This window comes from Macaca thibetana, chromosome 14, assembly GCF_024542745.1.
Source record: "Macaca thibetana thibetana isolate TM-01 chromosome 14, ASM2454274v1, whole genome shotgun sequence".
In the NCBI taxonomy this organism is placed as follows: domain Eukaryota; kingdom Metazoa; phylum Chordata; class Mammalia; order Primates; family Cercopithecidae; genus Macaca; species Macaca thibetana.
This window is the reverse complement of record NC_065591.1, coordinates 68,877,914-68,899,162: the sequence shown is the minus strand read 5'-3', so window position 1 is coordinate 68,899,162 and position 21,249 is coordinate 68,877,914. Positions and strand designations below refer to the sequence as shown.

Sequence of the window (21,249 nt, the reverse complement as noted above, 5' to 3'; positions counted from 1 at the left end):
AAATTATAGCCATACCCTGTGCCCTAGGCTCAAACCTCCAGAACATACCTTTTTCCTTAGAGTCAGGCCAGGGCTTTTCCCTGCCTAGCAAGAATAGAGTCACAGCTACAGCCTAACTCTCTGGACCTAAGCTGCTAAGGGGTTAGAGTCTGATGGTGTGGGCAACCTATGTCCAACCCTGCCACAGAGAGTGAAAGATTCACTCTGATCCTAGGACTCTGCCAATCTAAACATTTGCACCTGGAATCCAGCACCATAGCAGTTGACTTTATGCCATGTCAGACCTGACACCAAGAGGGATCCCCTTAGTGAAGTCTCCTCATTGTAGGGAAAACAAGAATTGGAGAACCCCAAAAGCCTTTGTGGACCAAAGACATTAACAACATACACCTCTGGCCTGGCGCAGTGGCTCACGCCACCCAGCACTTTGGGAGGTCGAGGTGGGCAGATCACGAGGTCAGGAGATCAAGACCATCCTGGCTAACACAGTGAAACCCCGTCTCTACTAAAAATACAAAAAAATTAGCTGGCCGTGGTGGCGGGCGCCTGTAGTCCCAGCTGCTGGGGAGGCTGAGGCAGGAGAATGGCATGAACCCAGGAGGCGGAGCTTGCAGTGAGCTGAGATCGTGCCACAGCACTCCAGCTTGGGTGACAGAGCAAGACTCTGTCTCAAAAAAACAAAAAACAAAAAACACATACACCTCTGCTGTTGCGACAACAAATTTCCACACCCCTAAGCCACTGAGATGCCCGCAGTTATTGCTGATGTTGAATGCAGCTAAAGAAGCTGCACAGAGACTATACCACTGCACCTACCCAGAAACAAAGTCACCACACCCTTCTCAACTAGTGCACTAAGACCTAACTGCAGGTGAAAATGTTTCTTTAGAAAAGCCATTCCAGAAAGTTTGGAAGAGGTGATTATTTCACAAGATGCACAGACATTAGCACAGGTACACAAGAAATGAAAAAGCAAGGAAATATGATGCCACCAAAGGATCATAACTCTAGTAACAGACCTGAATGAAAAGGAAATAAATGAATTGCTGGAAAAGGAATTCAAAATAATTACCTTAAGGAAACTCAGTGAGATTTAAAAAAAAAAAAAATAGACAATTCAACAAAATTAGGAAAACAATTCATGATGTCAATGATAAATTCAACAAAAACATAGATACAGTAAAAAAAGAACCAGTCAGATGTTCATGCTTGTAATCCTAGCACTTTGGGAGGCCGAGGCAGGTGGATCACCTGAGGTCAGGAGTTGGAGACCAGCCTGACAAATATAGTGTCTCTACCAAAAAACACAGAAATTAGCCAGGTGTGGTGGCATGCGCCTGTAGTCCCAGCTACTTGGGAGGCTGAGACAGGAGAATTGCTTGAACCCAGGAGGTGGAGGTTGCAGTAAGTGAAGATCACACCACTGCACTCCAGCCTGGGCTACAAAGCAAGAATCTGTCTCAAAAGAAAAAACAAAAACAAACCAAACGGACACCCTTGCTGCTGAATAATTCAAGTGCCAAAATAAAACAATACAGTACAGAGCTTCAACAAGAGACTTGTTTCAACAGAAGAATCTCTGAGCTTGAAAGTGAGTAATTTGAAAATTACCCAGAGAGAGGAGAAAAAAAGAAATGAGAATGAAAGAGAGTAAAGAAAGCCTACAAGAAAGGACACTATTAAGCAAACAAATTTTCATATTGTAGATGTTCCCAAGGGAAAGAGTTGGAAAAATAGAAACACTATTTAATGAAACAGTAACTTAAAACTTCCCAAGAGAGGGGTGACCATCCAGATCTAAGAAGCTCAAAGATTCCCAAATAGATTCAGTCCCAAAAGGTCCTCATCAAGGCATATTTTATCAAATTGTCAAAAGTCAAAGACAAATAATTCTAAAAAGAGCAAGAGAAAAGCATCAAGTCACATATAAGGGAATTCTCATTAGACTGACAGCTGAAACTGTCCAGACCAGGAGAGAATAGAATGAGGTATTCAAAGTACTGAAAGAAAAAATATTGCCAGCCAAGAATATTTGACTCAGCAAATCTATCCTTCAGAAATGAGGGAGAAAGTCTTTCCCAGACAAGCAAAAGCTGGGGAATGCAAAACCACTAGACTAGCCCTACAAGAAATATTCAAGGGATCCCTGCATCTGGAAGCAAAAAGGTGATAATCACCATTATGAAAACACGCAAAAGCATAAAACTCACCAGTAGAGCAGATATGCAAAGGAGAGAGAGAAAAAAAATCAAACCTTTTACACTACAGAAGACCGTCAAACTGAAATGAAAAACAAGAAGAAAGAAACAAAGAATATACAAAACAGAATACAGTTAACAAAATGGCTACAGTAAGTCATCACCTATTATAATAACCTTGAATGTAAACCAATTAGTCACTTGAATGATACAGACTGCCTGAATGAATAAAGGAAATAACTCAACTATATGCTGCCTACAAAAACTCACTTTGCCTGTAAGGACAGCCAGAAAGTGAAGGGATAGATATTCCATGCAAACAGAAACCAAAAGCAAGCAGGAATAGCTATATTTACATCAGATAAAACAGACTTTAGTTCCAAAACTATAGAAAGACAAAGAAGGTCATTATGAAATAATAAAGGGATCAATTCACCAAGAAGATGTAACAATTATAAATATACATGCACTCAACACCAAAGCACCCAGATACATAAAGCAAATATTACTAGATTTAAAGGGGGAGAAAGACTCCAATACAGTATATGTTGGTGACTTTAACATCCTACTATGAGCATTGAACAGATCATCTAGACAGAAGATCAACAAACATTGGATTGAAACTGTACTTGGACCAAATGGACAGTTACAGAACAGACAATTACAGAATATTTCATAAAATAGCTATAGAATACACATTCTTTTCATCAGCACATGGAACATTCTCCAGGACAGACCATGTGTAAGGCCACAAAACAAATCTCAACAAATTTAAAATAATTGAAATCATATTAAGTATCCTTTCTGACCACAATGGAATAAAACTAGGTATCAATGAAAGGAACTTTCAAAACTGTACAAATATATACACCACAAAATACTATTTACTTATAAAAAAGAATGAAATCATGTCTTTTGCAGCAACTTGGATGCAGCTGGAGGCCATTATCCTAAGTGAATTAATGCAGGCTCAGAAAACCAAATATTGCATGTTCTCACTTATAAGTGGGAGCTAACTATTAGATATACATGAACATAAAGATGGCAACAATAGAAAACTGGGACTACTAGAAGAGGAAGGGGGCCAGGGTTAAAATAACGATTAGGTACTAAGCTTAGTACCTAACCGATGGGTTCATTCATACCTCAAACCTCAGCATCATGCAATATACCCATGTAACAAACCTGCACATGTACCCACTGAATCTAAAATAAAAGTTAAAAAAGTAAATTTTTTTACTTTCTTTTGACCTTGTGATCTGCCCGCCTTGGCCTCCCAAAGTGCTGGGATTACAGGCGTTAGCCTCTGCGCCCAGCCTCTGATATTTAAATTTATAGGGGAGAGGTCACAAGTTCAAGACCAGCCTAGCTAACATGGTGAAACCCTGTCTCTACTAAAAATACAAAAAAAATTAGCTGGGCTTGGTGGTGGGCGCCTGTAGTCCCAGCTACTCGGGAGGCTGAGGCAGGAGAATTGCATGAACCTAGGAGGCGGAGGTTGTAGTGAGCTGAGACACTGCCGTTGCACTCCAGCCTGGGCAACAAGAGCAATACCCAAGAAAAATAAAAATTAAAAACAAATAAATAAATGTATAGGGAAAGGGCCATAGAGAAGAAAGAGATGTTCTTCTGACAATGGTCTCAAAGTAATAGTTTTATGTTGGGACATGGAAGAAGACAGGATTGTTAGATATTCCCACTACTTGAGTGGTTGTAGTACTCTGGTGATCTGATTTTTTATAGTAATGCAATTAATGGTAGATGTGGTGGTACCCATATCAACAAAAAAATTGTATTATTGGCCAGGCATGGTGGCTCACACCTGTAATCCCAGCACTTGGGAGGCTGAGATGGGTGGATCACGAGGTCAGGAATTCGAGACCAGCCTGGCCAACATGGTAAAACCCTGTCTCTACTAAAAATACAACGAGCTGGGCATTGTGGTGCATGCCTGTAATCCTAGCTACTTGGGAGGCTGAGGCAGGAGAATCACTTGAACCTGGGAGATGGAGGTTGCAGTGAGCTGAAATTGCACCACTGCACTCCAGCCTGGGCGACAGAACAAGACTTTGTCTCAAAAAAAAAAAAGAAAAAAAAAGAAAATTGTATTGTTATTCATAAGTAGTTACAGTTAGTTCTCATCAGAATCATCTATTCAGTGGAATGTTTCCTTGATGTGGCATCATTGGACAGGTTTAATTGTCCTTCTATTTCTTTCTTTCTTTTTTTTTTTTTTGAGATGGAGTTTCACTCTTGTTGTCCAGGCTGGAGTACAATGGCATGATCTCAGCTCACTGCAACCTCTGCCTCCCAGTTCAAGTAATTCTCCTGCCTCAGCCTCCTGAGTAGCTGGGATTACAGGCATGTGCACCACACCTGGCTAATTTTTGTATTTTTAGTAGAGACAGGGTTTCTCCATGTTGGTCAGGCTGGTCTCGAACTCCCGACCTCAGGTGATTCACCCTTCTCAACCTTCCAAAGTGCTGGGATTACAGGTGTGAGCCACTGTGCCCAGCCTTGTCTTTCTATTTCTTAACCAATATTATACATTGAGTCTTCCAATAACCTTTCTACTTGTAATATGTCTATGCAGAGGCACAGAGAACAGAGGACCTTTTAATCTTATTTTTATTTGAGGAACCAGATGTTTCATCTGGAGGACCAGAAATTTATTTTCATTTCTAGCTTGTTACTTCCTGTGGCATTTTGAAAACATTCAATCACATGTTGGATATAGTCTAAACAGGCATTTATCCATTCCAGTTTATTTTTCTGATTAAGTCTCTCCTATTTTATATACAGAAAAAGAGGCACAACGTACCTTGGCTGTTAGGCCTACCCCCATAATACTATTTAAAGTTTATTGGAGTCTAGTTTTAAATTCTTATATTGATTAAATATTTACTGTCTTGGCTATTTTGAATTTTTGGCCGTGTGTTGGTCTTTCCCGTAAATTCTTTTAACAGTTTTTCTCACAAGAAGGTTTAACAGTTAAGTGAACCAGTTGGTTTAGGTCTGGTAGTAGCTAACAAAATTTTGAATTCTGAAGCATCTTTCTATTGTCCTGAGAATTAAGAAAACCATTAGTTGTAGCTTTCAATCAGATCTTAATTTAACCATGGTTTAGATCTGCCTTCTGGTCTAGCAATTTTCTGGAGATACTGTGCAATGTGATTGTTTCTTTCCTGAGAAAAATGTTAAAAAAAAAAAAAAAAAAAAAAAGCAGCTTATTTAGGTCAAAGGAAGAAGAATAGAAATAGGAGACGTATGAATGAGAATGAAGATAAAGTTGTGTAGAAAAAAAGAGAGATTACTTGAGTCTTAAGAAAATGTGACTTCTTCCTTCTGCTTCCTTCTCCTGGGAGGTAGCCTTTTATCACTGCCTTCACTCAGATCTAAAAAATGGCAAGTGATGATAAAAGTTGCCATCTATTAAATTTAATGTAGCAAACATGTGTGTGTTCTCCCCTGTGTTAGGTGAAATGCTGTGCATTTCAAAGAATATATGACAGTTCCCGCCAAGAGGGAGTTACACTCCAGTAGAGTCAGTAGAGAGTGAAGGAACTAATGTGAATTGTACACTTTTCTATCTATGTACCAGACATACTCCCAGACCCTGTAAATATTTTTATCATATTTAACTTTCAAAATAATCCTAAGAAATATATAAGTTATTCTTCTTCTCTATTTTATAATTTGGGTAATGATGACTTGGAGAATTTAAATGGTTTTATTACCAATGTTGCCTAGCAAGAAGCATAGTGAGCCAGGATTGAACTTTAACGTACTAAGACATGTCCAAATAACTATAGAAGGCAGAATGAGACATACAGTTACAGAGGCATAAAAATGGGCCATTGGGCTTTAAAGCCATTGAAGTGTTTTTATTTTTTTTAGAAATAGGGCCTCATTATTGCCCAGCGTATAGTGCAGTGGCATGATCATAGCTCACTTGCAGCCTCAAACTCCTAGGCTCAAGTAACCCTTCTGCCTCAGCCTCCCTAGTAGCTAGGACTGCAGGCATGTATCACCACACCCAGCTAATTTTTAAATTTTTTTGTAGAGACAAGGGTCTCACTATGTTGCCCAGGCTGGCCTTGAACTCCTGGCCTCAAGTGATCATCTTGCCTCAGCCTGCTGAGATTAAAGGCATGACTACAGCACCAGCCTTGAAGTCTCTTTAGTTCAGGAAGATTAAAGGAAAGCTTCATAAGGGAAATAGCATTTGAAAGGTAGAATTTTAACAAGTTGATATGGCAAGGAAGTCAAGGGAGGGGTAGAGCCGGCACTAAATTCAGTTGAAGCCAAAGCATGTGTTCTTCCTATTACATAAAACTAGAATAGCAAGAGCCCATGTGGGAAGCCAGCATGGCTGAAAGGGATGTATTATCTTGAGTTATGGGAGAAAAGGCTGGAAAGGAAGGTCAGGATAAGAACATGACCTTCAGTGCAAATACAACAGGTTGTAGGATATAGAAGAGACCATTCCAAACACTAATTATTGATAAGATTACATTTTATTTCTCTCCTTGTCGCCTGTTATCTAGGACTAGTATTTCAGAGGACCTGGTGTATTGAATGATAATGGAGCAACTGAGGTAGAGCTGGATGTGTGGCTACATAGTAGGAGAATTGGAAAATGCTTTTGATGTATTTTTTGATGTATTTATTTCTAGCTCAAGCCATTTTACAATATGAAACCTCTATCAAAGGCAGATAAAGAAAGAGCAAGAAATCAATCAATTCCAACACTAGCTGATTTATTGACACTTGCAAAGAAGGAAAGAAAATTTGTGATATTTGATCTTCGTGGCCCTCCACCAAGACATCCTCTCAGACACACATTTGTCCGTCAAGTAGTAAGCGTGATCCTTGCCTCTAAAATCGAGCAACATCTGGTATGTCTATCTCAGTATTTATGACACAGGTTGGGAGGTGGGTAGCATGTCCTAGGAGCAATTTTACTTCCTATGGAAATGAAGATTGTTACTTATACAGCTACATGTGGTAACCTAGGAATGACCCAGTTAAATTTATCTCAGTGGGGAAAACCGTTGAGGCTGTTTGCTATTCCAAACCAAATGAAATATCAGCACCCTATTAAAGAGGAATATGTGTAATAACTATCTAATGTGACCTGCACCACACCAACATAGATCCATTAGAAAGAGCCTGGGTAACATTAAGGCTTTGAAGACTTGGCATGATGAATGATATAGAAAGGAGAGCTTGTTCTTATTTGAGCAGAGATTTGCTCATGATGTTTTTCAGAAGCAACTCTCTGCATTTGGGCAGTCAGTTGTTCCAAATCCCATAAATTCTCAGAATATGGGAGTGCTGTGAGTGAAGCAATGTAAGTCTTTTTACAAATGGAAGTATTTCATAGATGAGTCATAACAGCATCCGTGTTGGCAGGAAAGGACTCCTCTCAAAGACCATTTTTAAAAAAAATAAAATAGAAGCAGAGCCTCCCTGTGTTGCCCAGGGCTGTCTCGAACTCTTGGGCTCAAGAGATCCTCTTGCCTTGGCCTCCCAAAGTGCTAGGATTATAGGCATGAGCCACCACACCCAGCCTCAAAGATGATTGTTAACATCATTAACCAGAAAGATGTTTTTGATTCTCACTGTTCACCTACATCTATCAGCTACTTTGCTTATATGAGTCTTTGTGTACACAGTAGGTCCTTGACACTTGATGTTAACTGGTAAATGGAGAGGTCGTGAGAAAACTCAGCTCCAGAGTAGCCCTAGTGAAAGCCCCGTTATAAGAGTTCATTAGAAAATACTAGCTCACGTTGACTCTTTCACCAAGGACTAGAATCTCTCTCTCTCTCTACTCTCTGTAGAATACGACCTGTGCTGGAATGGAGCTCCCTCCATTCCCTGTGGAGCTCTTCGTACCTGGACAGCTGATTATCTACTGAAGGACTTCTTGTTTCTCCTTACAGATTTTTTGGTTGCCAGCTCATGATAGGCGATATGTCAGGTCCATGGCTCCTGGTTTTCAGCATGTGGGCCATTTAGTATCCGTTAAAACCCTTGCTAAAAACAATATCAGTATAATAAATGTTGACTACAAGAAGTTGTTCCCTAATGGGTTAAGGTAAGTGTTTGATCACACCTCTCTTGGCACATATTGCCTTACTTACACAAAATATACATTCTAACTAAACTACTTAACTTCCCCTTTCCATCTCAGAATTTCTGTGTGTGGTTAGCATCTTTGAATCTCCTTTCTTTTTCCTACCCCTTCTTTCTTCCCTCCCTATGCCAACAAACATTTATCAAGTGTTGACTATGTCCCTGGAACATAGACTTTAGCCTCTTCTGTGTGCATTAATCTTTCACCATTCAGTACACTTTTTTGTATGCTTGGTATTTCTGTTTTTATATAAAAGGCGGACATTGAAAAGTCAGAACTCAAAATGTTGTTTATTTCCTCCTACCGTTACAAGATGGATGGCAGTACCTTGTAAATGGCTTTGTGATCCAGATAGCCGTATTTCTGGAAGGGATAATTAAGAATATAACAAAACCATTATTTGAAAAATGTAAAAACAGCTAAGCATGAGAAGAAACTAAAAATATTAACCACTGTATTTATAAATATACAATTAGAGACAAATTTTCAGAATTAAAAGCACCTGGGAATAAAATGACAACTTTTCCAAACTTAATTGTTATTAAACATGCTTAATTTAATCCATATCCCCTTTGTCTTAGATTGAAGGTTAATTTTTTATATGATTCTAAATGATTTAGAGACAAAGTCTTCCTTGGGGAGGGAGGGAGATAGATAACAGATTAGAGATAGATAGATAATATGCAGATATCTATTATCTGCCTATCTATAGATAGATAATATCTAGATCTAGATATTAGATAATCTAGTACTTGCTGGAGTGGTTAAAAGGTTTAATGAGATTATTCTTGCCATTTTAACTGAGAATGCTTTAATGCATTATTTTAATCAAAAGTATATGAGTATAGAGTTGCCCTCTGTTTTATTTGTGATGCTACAAAGTTTTTTAATGTTTTAAAGACATTAAATGTTTTAAATGTTTTGAAGTTTTTTTTAAAAAGTTTTTTTAAAGTTTTTAAATGTTTTAAAGACATTTTTTAAATTTATATTATTTTTAATCAACATAATTTGTATATATAGGGTACAATGTGATGTTTTAATTAATATATTTATACAATATGGAATGATTAAATCAAGCTAATTAACATATATAATGTCTTTTTCATGTTAAGATATTTGAATTTACTCTCCGCTATTTTGAAATATACATTATTACTAACTGTAGTTACCCTGCTGTACAATAGATCTCAAAACATTCCCTCTATCTAACTGAAATTTTATACCTTTTGACTAACATTTCCCCTCCCCCTCAACCCTTTGGTAACCAACATTCTACTCTTTGGTAACCAACATTAGCCTTTGGTAACCAACACTATTCTCTCTTTTTCTATAAGTTAGACTTTTTTTTTTTTTTTTTTTTTGAGACGGAGTCTTGTTCTGTCACCTGGCTGGAGTACCATGGCCCAATCTTGGCTCACTGCAACCTCCGCCTCTCGGGTTCAAACAGTTCTGCCTCAGGCTGGAACTACAGGTGCGTGCCATGATGCCCAGCTAATTTTTTGTATTTTTAGTAGAGATGGGGTTTCACCATGTTGGCCAGGTTGGTCTCGATCTCTTGACCTCGTGATCCACCCACCTCGGCCTCCCAGTGTTGGGATTACAGGCATGAGCCACTGCGCCAGGCCTTTTTTTTTTTTTTTTTTTTTTTTTTTTTTTTTTGAAGACAGGGTCTTGCTTTGTCACCCAGGCTGAAAGGCAGTGGTGTGATCTTGGCTCACTGCAGTCTCCACCTCCTGGGCTCAAGCTATCCTCTTATCTCAGCTTCTCAAGTAGATGGGACTACAGGCACATGCCAGCACACTTGGCTAATTTTTAAATTCTGTGTAGAGATGCAGTCTTGCTCAAGCAGTTCCCCCACCTCCACCTCCCAAAGTTCTGGAATTACAGGTGTGAGCCACCGTACCCCACTGTAAGTCTGACTTTTTTAGAGTCTACACATAAGGGAGATCATGTGGTATTTGTCTTTCTTTGTGTGGCTTATGTCACTTACCATAATGTCGCCCACACTCAACCATGTTTTCACAAGTGACAGAATTTCCTTCTTTTTAAAGGCTGAATAGTATTCCTTTGTATGTATATACTACATTTTCTTTACCCATTCATCTGTTTCATGGACACTTAGGTTGATTGCATATCTTGGCTACTGTGAATAGTGTTTCTATGAACATGGGAGTACAGATATCTCTTTGACATATTGATTTCACTTCCTTTGGATATATACTCAGTAGTGGGATTTCTGGATCATAAATATGTTAGTTCTATTTTTAGTTTTTTGAGGAACCTCCACCTTGTTTTCCATAGTGGTTGTACTAATTTACATTCCCACCAACAGTGTGTAAGAGTTCCCTTTTCTGCACATCCTTGCCAATACTTTTTATCTTTCATCTTTTTTGTAATAGCCAAAATTCTAAGAGGTGTTTGATGATATCTCCTTGTGGTTTTAATCTGTATTTCCCTGATGATTAGTAATATTGAGTGTTTTTTCATATGCTTGTTGGCTATTTGTGTCTTCTTTTGAGAAATATCTCTTCAGGTCTTTAGCCCATTTTTTCATTGGGTTTTTTTTTTTTTTGCTATTAAATATTTTCTCTTCACTCTGTTGATTGTTTCCTTTGCTGTGCAGACACTTTTTAGTTTGATGTGGTTCCACTGGTCTATTTTTGCTTTTGTTACCTGTGCTTTTGGGGTCATATCCAAAAAATCATTCCCCAGAGACCAATGTTGTGGAGCTTTTCCCATTTTCTTCTAGTAGTTTTAGTTTCAGGTCTTACATTTAAGTCTTTAATCCATTTTGATTTGATTTTTGTATGTGGTATGAGATAAGGGTCTAATTTCATTCTTCTGCATGTGGCTATCCAATTTCTCAACACCATTTATTGAAGAGACTATTCCCATTGTATGAGGAAGACATTGTATTGGCACCTTTGTTGAAATTCAATTAACTATAACGATGTGAATTTACTTCTGGGCGCTCTATTCTGTTCCACCAGTATGTGTCTGTTTTTATGCCAGTACCATGCTGTTTTGATTATCACACCTTTATAATATATTTTGAAATTAGGGAATGTGATGTGTCCAGCCCTGTTCTTTTTGCACAGGATTGCCTTGGCTTTTGGGAATCATTAGTGGTCATACAAATTTAAGGATTCTTTTTTATTTCTGTGGAAAATTACATTGGAAGTTTGAGAGGGATTATGTTGAATCTGTAAATTGCTTTGGGTAATTTTGACATTGTAACAATATTAAGTCTTTCAATCCATAAACACATAATTTTTTCATTTATTTATTTTTTTTTTCTTTTTGAGACAGAGTCTTGCTCCATCGTCCTGGCTGGAGTGCAGTGGCATGATCTGCACTCATTGCAACCTCTGCCTCCTGGGTTCAAGTGATTCTCCTGCTTCAACCTCCCAAGTAGCTGGGATTACAGGCACATACCATTGCACACTGCTAATTTTTATGTTTTTAGTAGAGACCAGGTTTCCCCACGTTAGCCAGGCTGGTCTTGAACTCCTGACCTCAGGTGATCCACCCGCCTCAGCCTCCCAAAATGCTGGGATTTTAAGGTGTGAGCCACTGCACCCAGCCCCTTTCATCAGTGTTTTATAGTTTTTACTGTACAGGTCTTTCACCTCCTTGGTAAAGTTTTATTCCTAAGAATTCTATCTTTGTTGCTATTATAAATGGGATTATTTTCTTATTTTCATCAGTTAGGTTGTTGTTAGTACATAGAAAGAAATGCCACTGATTTTTGTATGTTAATTTTGTATCCTGCAACTTTGCAACCCATAAACTGAATGTATTAGTTTTAGTAGTTTTTTGTGGATTCTTTAGGGTTTTCTATATGAAAGGTCATGTCATCTGCAGAGACAATCTGACTTCTTTCTTATTTGGATGGCTTTTATTTCTTTCTCTTGCCTAATTGCTCTGGCTAAGACTTATAGTACTATGTCAAAAAGAAGTGAGGTTTGGCATCCTTGTCTTGTTCCTAATCTTAGAGGAAAAGCTTTCAACTTTTCATCATTGAGTATGATTTTAGTAGTGGCCATGTCCTGAATGGCCTTTATTGTATTTTGGTATCTTCCTTCTAAACATAATCTGTTGAGAGTTTTTATCATGAAAGGGTGTTGAATTTTGTTAAATGCTTTTTCTACTTCTGTTGAGATGATCATATGGTTTTCGTGGTTCATTCTGTTAATGCAGTGTGTCACATTTATTGATTTGCATATGATGAACCCTCCTTGTATCCTAGGGATAAATCCCACTCGATTATGGTGAACGATTCTTTTATGGTGCTGTTGAATTCAGTGTGTTAGTATTTTGTTGAGGATTTTTATGTCTCAGGATTTCACTGGTGATATCGGCCTGTAATTTTCTTTCTTGTAGTGTCCTTATCTTGCTTTGGTATCAGGGTAATGCTGGCCTAGTAAAATGAGTTTGGAAGTAGTCCTTCTACTTTAATTTTTTGAAAGAGTTTGAGAAGGATTGATATTGGTTCTTCTTTAAGTGTTTGGTGGAATTCAGCAGTGAAGCCATTATGTCCTGGGCTTTTCTTTGTTGGTAGACTTTGTATTACTTTTTATTACTCCTTGTTATTGGTCTGTTTTTAATGTTTTAAAAATTTTTTTTAAATAAAAATTGTATTGAGGTGAAATTCACATAACATAATTTTTATTTTTTATTTTTTTTTGAGACGGAGTTTCACTGTGATTGCCCAGGCTGAAGTGCAATGGCGCGATCTCAGTTCACTGCAACCTCCGCCTCCCAGGTTCGAGCGATTCTCCTGCCTTAGCCTCCCAAGTAGCTGGGATTACAGGTGCACACTACCATGCCCAGCTAATTTTTGTATTTTTAGTGGAGACGGGGTTTCACCACGTTGGCCACGCTGGTATCGAACTCCTGACCTCAGGTGATCCACCCGCCTCAGCCTCCCAAAGTGCTGGGATTACAGGCATAAGCCACCGTGCCCAGCTTAACATAAAATTTTAAAGTGAACAATTCAGTGGCACTTAGTACATTTACATTGTTGTGCAACTGCCACCTTTAGTTCTAATGTATTTTGATACTGGAAGTTTTATTTTTTCTCTTTTGATCAGTCTTGCTAGGGGTTTATGAATTTTAATATTTCAAAACACTGAATTTTGGCTTTGTTGTGTTTTTCCTATTGTGGCTTTACTTTCCTATTTCATTGATTTCTGCTCTTTATAATTTTCGTACAGACTTTGGTTTTAATTTGCTGTTCTTGCTAATAGATGGCTTTTTTAGGGTAGACAATTAGGTGACCTGTTTTAGATCTTCTTTCTAATGTAAACATTTAAAGTTATAAACTTATTTATTTTTTATTTTTATTTTTTGAGACAGGGTCTCACTCTGTCGCCCAGTTTGTAGTACAGTGGCATGTACTACTGCAACCTCTGGCATGAGCCACTGCGCCCAGCCTTAAAGCTATCAATTTACTGTAAGCATTGCTTTAATTTTCTCCCACAAATGATGTTGATATATTGTTTCTTTGTTATCCAACTTAAAATATTTAAAATTTTCTCATTTCTCATTCGACTTGTAGATTATTTAGAAATGTATCGCTAACTTTTTAAACACTTGAGGATTTTCTAGTTACTTCAGTTATTGATTTCTAATCTAAGCTTATTGTGACCAGAGAACAAACCTGTATAATTTCAACCCATTTAAATTCTATGGTTTAAATTCTAAACTTGTTTTATGGCTCACTGTATGGTTTATCTTGGTGAGCTTCCCATGTTCCTCTGAAGATTATGTGCCCTCTTCAGTTGTTGGGTGTAGTATTCTATAAATGTCAATTAGTTCTAGTTGGGTGATAGGCTTTTTGAAAATTTCATATTCATTTTTTCTTCCTTTTTCTGTTGAGCTAATACAAAGGATTAGATTGCAGATCAAACATTCATATATCAGATAACCTACCTACTGCCGAGATTTATCATTAAGTTCAAGGATACAGCAGGCAATCAGGAGGCTCAAACAAAGCAAGGAGAGACACTGACTGTGGCTGTGCAGGTATCTTCATTTATTGGACACATACTCTGTGACCCAGATAATAGATGAGGCCTCCAAGTGAGTTTGTGCAGGGTTAACTCACACATAAGGGGAGCAGTTGAGTCATGAAACATCTCTATTTGATAGTCCCAGAGAGTAATCTAGTTTATGTGTCATTCTCCAGGGACCCATGCTTCATAAATCTGTTCCATGTTTATTTACAAAATACATAATAAAGAAATACTTTACCAGGAACATCCTTTTAAGAACATTACATATAAGGCTACTCTTCCTAGTAAATAACATTATTCTATTTACAAAAGATCAAGTTATCCTGCTGAGAAGGAAACTTCTCAGACTTCTCAAGATCAAGACTTACTCCTTCTTTCTTCTGGGAGCAACTTCCCCAATCAAAGAAAAATGAATGGTTCCTTATACTGCCATCTGTCAGTTACCAATATATACCAAACTGTATATATCTGTCAGTTACCTATATATATCCAACTGTTAACATATCCAGCTGTAATTGTGATTGTTGATTTGTGTGTGTGTGTGTGTGTGTGTGTTTTTCCTTCTTGTATTTTGAAACTCTTTTATTGGGTGCATTTGCACTTAGGATTATTAGACCTTGGTGAATTGGCCCCTTCAATATGAAATATCCCTTGTTTAAGGTAATTAATCTTATCTAAAGTTTACTTTTTGTTGTATTAATATTGCCACACTGCCTTCTTATAATTTGTGTTTGCTTAGTATGTCTTTTTCTGTCCTTTGGCTTTCAACCATTTTGCATCGTTAAAGTACATCTCTTATAAACAAAATTGTGTGAGTTCTTTTATATCTAGTAGGACAGTCTCGGACTTTTAATTGCAATGTTTGATCCATTAATATTTAGTTCACCAGTGAGAACACTTGGACACAGGATGGGGAACATCACACACCGGGGCCTGTCATGCGGTGGGGGGAGGGGGGAGGGATAGCATTAGGAGAAATACCTAATGTAAATGAGGAGTTGATGGGTGCAGCAAACCAACACAGCACATGTATACATATGTAACAAACCTGCATGTTGTGCACGTGTACCCTAGAACTTAAAAGTATAATAACAAGAAAAAGAGGGAGGGAACAAGGTTAACAATAGTGAACCTGAAAAAAAAACTTAGTTCACATCCTTTAGTTGGGTTTACATTACCATCATGCTATTTTTTTTCTATTTGTTCTTTCTATTCCTTGTGGGGTTTTTTGGTCACTCCTGTCCTCTCTTTTTATTTTTTAGTTAATCATTTTTTAGTATCTCATTCTATCTCTTCTATTTTTTTAAGTTGTTTTTTGTTTTTTTGTTTTTTTCAAATAGAGACAAAGTCTCGCTCTGTCACCCAAGCTAGAGTACAGTGATGTGATCATTGTTCACTGTAGTCTCGAACTACTAGGCTCAAGCCATCTTCCTGCCTCAGCCTCCACAGTAGTTAGGACTATAGGCATGTGCCACCACACCTGGCTATTTAAAAAATTTTTTTTGTACAGACAGGGTCTCACTGTGTTGCCAGGCTGGTCTCAAACTCCTGGCCCCAAGCCATCCTCCTGCCTTGGCCTCCCAAAGCATTGGGATTATTGGCATGAGCTACCATGTCTGGCTCTGGCTGACTTTTTACATCTTTCGGTTCTTTTTTACTGATTTCTCTAGGAACCATAGCTGTCTAGTTACTCCAGCACTATTTTTTGAAGACTATCTTTCTTCCATTGATTTGCTTTTGCACCTTTGTCAGAAATCATTTGTCCCATTTGTATGGATCTATTGTATGGTTTTCAGTTTTGTTCCACTGATTTATGTGTCCATAAATCACATTCTCTAATACTACACTAGCTTGATTACTGTAGCTATATAGTAAGTCTTAGCATCAGGTAGAGTGATTCCCTCTCGCACTATTTTTTTTTTTCAGATTGTTTTAATTATTGTAGGGCTGTGCTTTTCCATATAAATTTTATAATCCACTTGCCTGATTGTACAGAAAAAACCTTGCTGAGAATTTTATAGGATCTGCATCAAACTTACAGATCAATTTGAGGGAGAACTGACATCTTTACTACATTGAATTTTCAGTCCATGAACACGTATGTCACTCCGTTTGTTTAAGAAAGTGGGCAAAGGATATGAGCAGACACTTCTCAAAAGAAGACATACAAGCAACTATCAAACATATGAAAACATGCTAAGCATCACTAATCATCAGAGAAATGCAAATCAAAACCCTGATGAGATACCATCTCACACCAGTCAGAATGGCTATTACTAAAAAGTAAAAAAATAAATAAAAATAACAGATATTGACAAGGTTGTAGAGAGAAGGAAATGCTTAGACACTGTTGGTGGGAATATAAATTAGTTCAGCCCCTGGGGAAAGCAGTTTAGAGATTTCTCAAAGAACTAAAAATGTAACTACCATTTGACCCAGCAATCCCATTACTGGGCATCTACCCAAAGGAAAATAAATTGTTCTACTAAAAAGATACCTGCACTTGTATGTTTATTGCAGCACTATTCACAATAGCAGAGACATGGAATCAGCATAACTGCCCATCAGTGGTGGACTGGATAAAGAAAATGTGGCACATATACACCATGGAATACTATGCAGCCATAAGAAAGAACAAAATCATGTCCTTTGCAGCAACATGGATGTAGCTGGAGGCCATTATTCTAAGTGAATTAGTGCAAAGACAGAAGATCAAATACCACATGTTGTCACTTATAAATGTGAGCTAAACATTGGGTACACATGGACATAAAGATGGAAATGACAATGAGGAGTCCAAAATGGGGGAGGGAGAGACAAGGGAAAGAGTTGGAAAACTGCCTATGGGGTACTATGTTCACTATTTGGGTAGTGGGTCCAAACCTCAGTATCATGCAATATATCCATGTATTAAACCTGCACATGTATCTCCTGAATTTAAAACTTAAACAAGGAATGTGATTGGTTTTTGAGTTTGGGTTTCAAAAGGTAAAAAGTAACTTTTTACTATTTTTTTCCTAATTTATTTTTAAAATTTATGTTATCTGCAGGGATTGGCTCAGAGACAATTCTAACATTGGATAACTAATTGCTGGCACCTCTGTTAAGGAGGCATTATTATTATTTTACAGTTACTATACTGAGGCCAAGAATGTACTAAGATGACCTAGCTGGGATTCAAACCCAGGCTTGTACAGAGCAGTTCCAATATGCCATACCATTTCAGAGATGAAAAAAATTTTTGAAGGCACTTACAAGATATGTTTTCTGAGAAATTGAATCCCTGGAAATGACAACTTAGCTAGAATTACTAGGTGTTCCTCCACTTATTTTCTTCCTGTTTCTATAAGCAGTCCACAAGTACCCACTGACATATAGTGCCATGGGAAAAATTAGTTTTTATTCCCCCTACTTTTGATACTTTCAAAAATTCTTTATATTTGAAATTTAGTAAGTTCACCAGATTGGTACTCATTTATTTATTTTTTCAATTAATATTTGTGGATCCTGGTGTTATTCTAGGTATTGAGTATCTGGAGACAAATAAGACATAGTCTCTGCTTTTAGTTTACTTAGAGTCAAGTAAAGAAGACTGATAAGTGAGCAGATCATTCGAGTAGGGGGTGATAAGTGCTCTGATAGAAGCGAGTATATAGGTGCTGCTATACAGTAGCATGCCAGAGCCAGCTCATACCAGCTTGTTTTTAAATATTCAGAAACTCTGCAAATTGGTTCTATCAATGGTAGCTTACAGTTGGCTATGGTAGGAGGGTTTATATCATGGAAATTTGCAAATGCTACAATAAGGCATTCCTTTTCCTTTTTCCTTTTCCCCATTCTTTCTTTTCTTCTTTTTAAAAATATGTTTTCTTTCTTCCTTTTTATTATTCTCCTTAGGACATCTGGTTTGCCAGCACACCACTGTTGCTACAGGAGCAGAGGTGCTAAATCCAATCCTTTATCTTATTGTACCATGAGCCCATTCTGTCACATCGTATCATGAATTGTCCCTGGACCAGCTTCTTCTGGTGTTTTGGGCAACAGCCTTCCACAAACATGCTGGCTGTTCCCCATTTAGATGATAAGAATGAAACTTGATCTAAATCCCCTGTGGATTCTGTTTTTGTTCCAGAGATTATAAAGCAGCTAACATCCGTATCAACGTATACACCATCAATGAGCCTTGGCTTTTCTCACTGGCCTGGTGCTCCAGGATTAACTCAGTGACCACAGACAACATTGGGCTCCTGAGTCAGCTTAATCACCCTCACTTCTTCATGGTGAGCTGGTTGTCCAGATTGTTCTTCCAGGCTTGTTACGATAGCAGTGCAGGGCCCCCCAGCCCTGTGTTGCCCACTGTGCCGTCCCCTGGGGAGCCACTTAAGAGCACAGACTTCTATAAATATTGGAGACGTGGTATTTTCCATTCTCTCACACAGATCCTTCTGGGATTTTCAGGCAAAAATTAGTGTTGTTATAATAATTGACATTTATTGAATCCTTACAATGTCGTTTACATGCATTATGTCATTTAACCCTTTGATTTAGCCATTGTTACCTTCATGAGGAAACTGAAGCTCAAAGATATCTTTGCATATGGTCTCGTGAGGTAGGATTCAGAATGAGATCTGACTTCAGAGTTTTGTTATTGTAGCCCCACCTTTGTAGATGCATGGCAACAGTTGACAACGGCATGGAGAGTGGGGAGAAAACCAAGCATACTTGGAAACTGTGTGCCCTAACAAATTGCTTTTGAAGAGGGTAGCCAGTGTCCAGTTGCCTGTTCTAGGCCTCTGTTACTTACTGCCAGAGGCTTGAGAACCTGAAAACTCGGTTTACAATCCCAGCCATATCCTATCGCTATCTGTGGAAGGAGCCCCAGCTAACCAGTTCTGCTACAGAACTTGTTCTTATCTGTATAGAGAGTAGGTTGACTGAGTGGGACACAATAGCATACAACAGAAAACAGTTTAATTTCGTTGCACTGATTCTTTAAACCTGGTCTGTGATGTAGGTCTTTCTCTGCCCCTGAATGAAATCTCACTCAGGTTCTGTAGCTTTTCCAGTCACTCTTAGATAACTTTTAGAAGTTCACTTTTAGTCATCAAAAAGCCTCACTTCAGAATTTAAGAGTCCAATCCCAAGTAATAGCCCAAACTCCAAATGGCCTTGAAAGTTAAAACCTTTGTCAGAGAAGCCTAAGAGGGAAGGGGCCTCAAGTCACCTCCTCCAGATCTCCACCCTCACTGGCCTGAGCTTCTGACCTGTTCAGGGTCAGGACCAGGGGAAAAGGGATTAGGGTCAAGGGCACAGTCTTACAGGGCCAGTAACTGCATCCAGGCCCTCTGGTAGAAAGGAGAAATTGCTTACTTCTTACTATGGTGGCTTGGTCAGATTTCTGGAGATGGCCCTGAAGGGAGCTTTGCAGCACAGGTGGAGCCTTTCCACCCACCTGTCCCCACACAACTCCCCTTCATGTATATACTGTGTATTTTTCTAACATTTTAAAATCCAGTCATTACAAAAATGCATAATTTAGAAAGCAGCACACTCCTCCATAATCCTATCCCCTGAATCAGTAATGTCTCAAAGTTGTCCCTTTGGGAGGTACACATTTACTTAAATGATGCTACTATTTCTGAATGTATTTTTTTCATTTTAATATTTAAATTGATAAATCCATGTGATTCAAAATTCAGAAAGTTTAAAAGGATATATGTAAAAAAACCAATATTCCTTCGACACCTGGTCTAGGCATTTTTAAAGGACCCAATACATGGCTCCCAGCCTATGCCATGCGTCATTTTATTCAGGGAGGGTGGGGCTGGTGTCCCAGGGGCCTTAACAGGCAGCCTATACTCCAGAGTTAGACTGATTGAGATTTAGATTCAGATCTGGGCTCCACTGTTTACTGTGTGAATGCGGAAATATTAGTTAACCTGTTTGTGGTTTTTGGCTTTTTTGTTCTTTTGAAAATTGGGGATAATAATAATGCAGTAGAAACACACATTTGTGTCCAGCATAATCTGGTCTGGTCATTGGTCTCGTAATTGAGAAAGTTAAAGTGAGGAATCATTTAAAAATGATATACACTTTATCAGTTAGCTTTTAATGCTGAATAAAAACTACCTAAAACTTAGTGTCTTAATCAGATATTTGTCATGTCTCAATTCTGGCTGATGGCTAGGTGGTGTCTCTGGTTTGAGCCAGGTCAGCTGGGCTAGATAGTCTAGGATGCCTTGTTCATATGTCTAGAGGCTCACCTGGCATGACTGGGTTTCTCTTCATGTCGTCGCTCATCCTCAAGGCGGCTAGCTGGAGTGTGTTCACCTGGCGGAGACGGGTTCCCAATAGCAAGAGAGAGCAAGCCCCAAAGCACGTGGACTTTTCAAAGTTCTCCCAGTGTTACGTTTGCTGATGTTCCATTGGCCAAGGAAAATCACATGGCCAAGTTCAGATTCAGGGTGGGAGCAAAACAGACTTCACCTCTTGATAGGGAGGCACAGCTAAGTCACGTTGTGTAGGAGCCTACATACAGGTTTGGAAGGAATTTTGTGGTCATTTTTATAAACAGTGTACCACATACATACTTCACAAATTTTATTTTAAAATATTCGTTCACCTTTTGACAGTCATTTCTTTGACGATATTTTTGCTGATTGAGTTTTATGTTCTCTCATTTAAACATCCAGATGAACTAGCTAGGATTTCTAATTGTTTCTTTTAAACAGAACAAGAACTTAAAGTCATTAGGAGAATCAGTCTGAATGAGTAATCTACCTAGATTTTTATAATCCCTCAAACCCTTGTAGTATTTCACCTACACCTAATCTAATTGCAGTTTATTCTTTAATGATCTATTTTGTCCTCATTGAGCTTTTCAAAGTATTTG

General features: G+C 38.2%; 1 protein-coding gene across 4 annotated transcripts in view; it reads left to right on the top strand.

Moving 5' to 3' along the window:
• GDPD4 (glycerophosphodiester phosphodiesterase domain containing 4) overlaps positions 1-21,249 on the top strand; it is an 85,400-nt gene that overhangs the window by 50,730 nt on the left and 13,421 nt on the right. For 3 of the 4 annotated variants that reach the window (XM_050757469.1, XM_050757465.1, XM_050757467.1), the window contains 3 exons: positions 6,875-7,096; positions 8,147-8,301; positions 18,490-18,637. In XM_050757469.1, coding sequence (XP_050613426.1) covers positions 6,875-7,096; positions 8,147-8,301; positions 18,490-18,637 — 525 coding nt within the window. The remainder of the gene's footprint in view (positions 1-6,874; positions 7,097-8,146; positions 8,302-18,489; positions 18,638-21,249) is intronic. The other variant, XM_050757468.1, reaches the window with a different exon arrangement.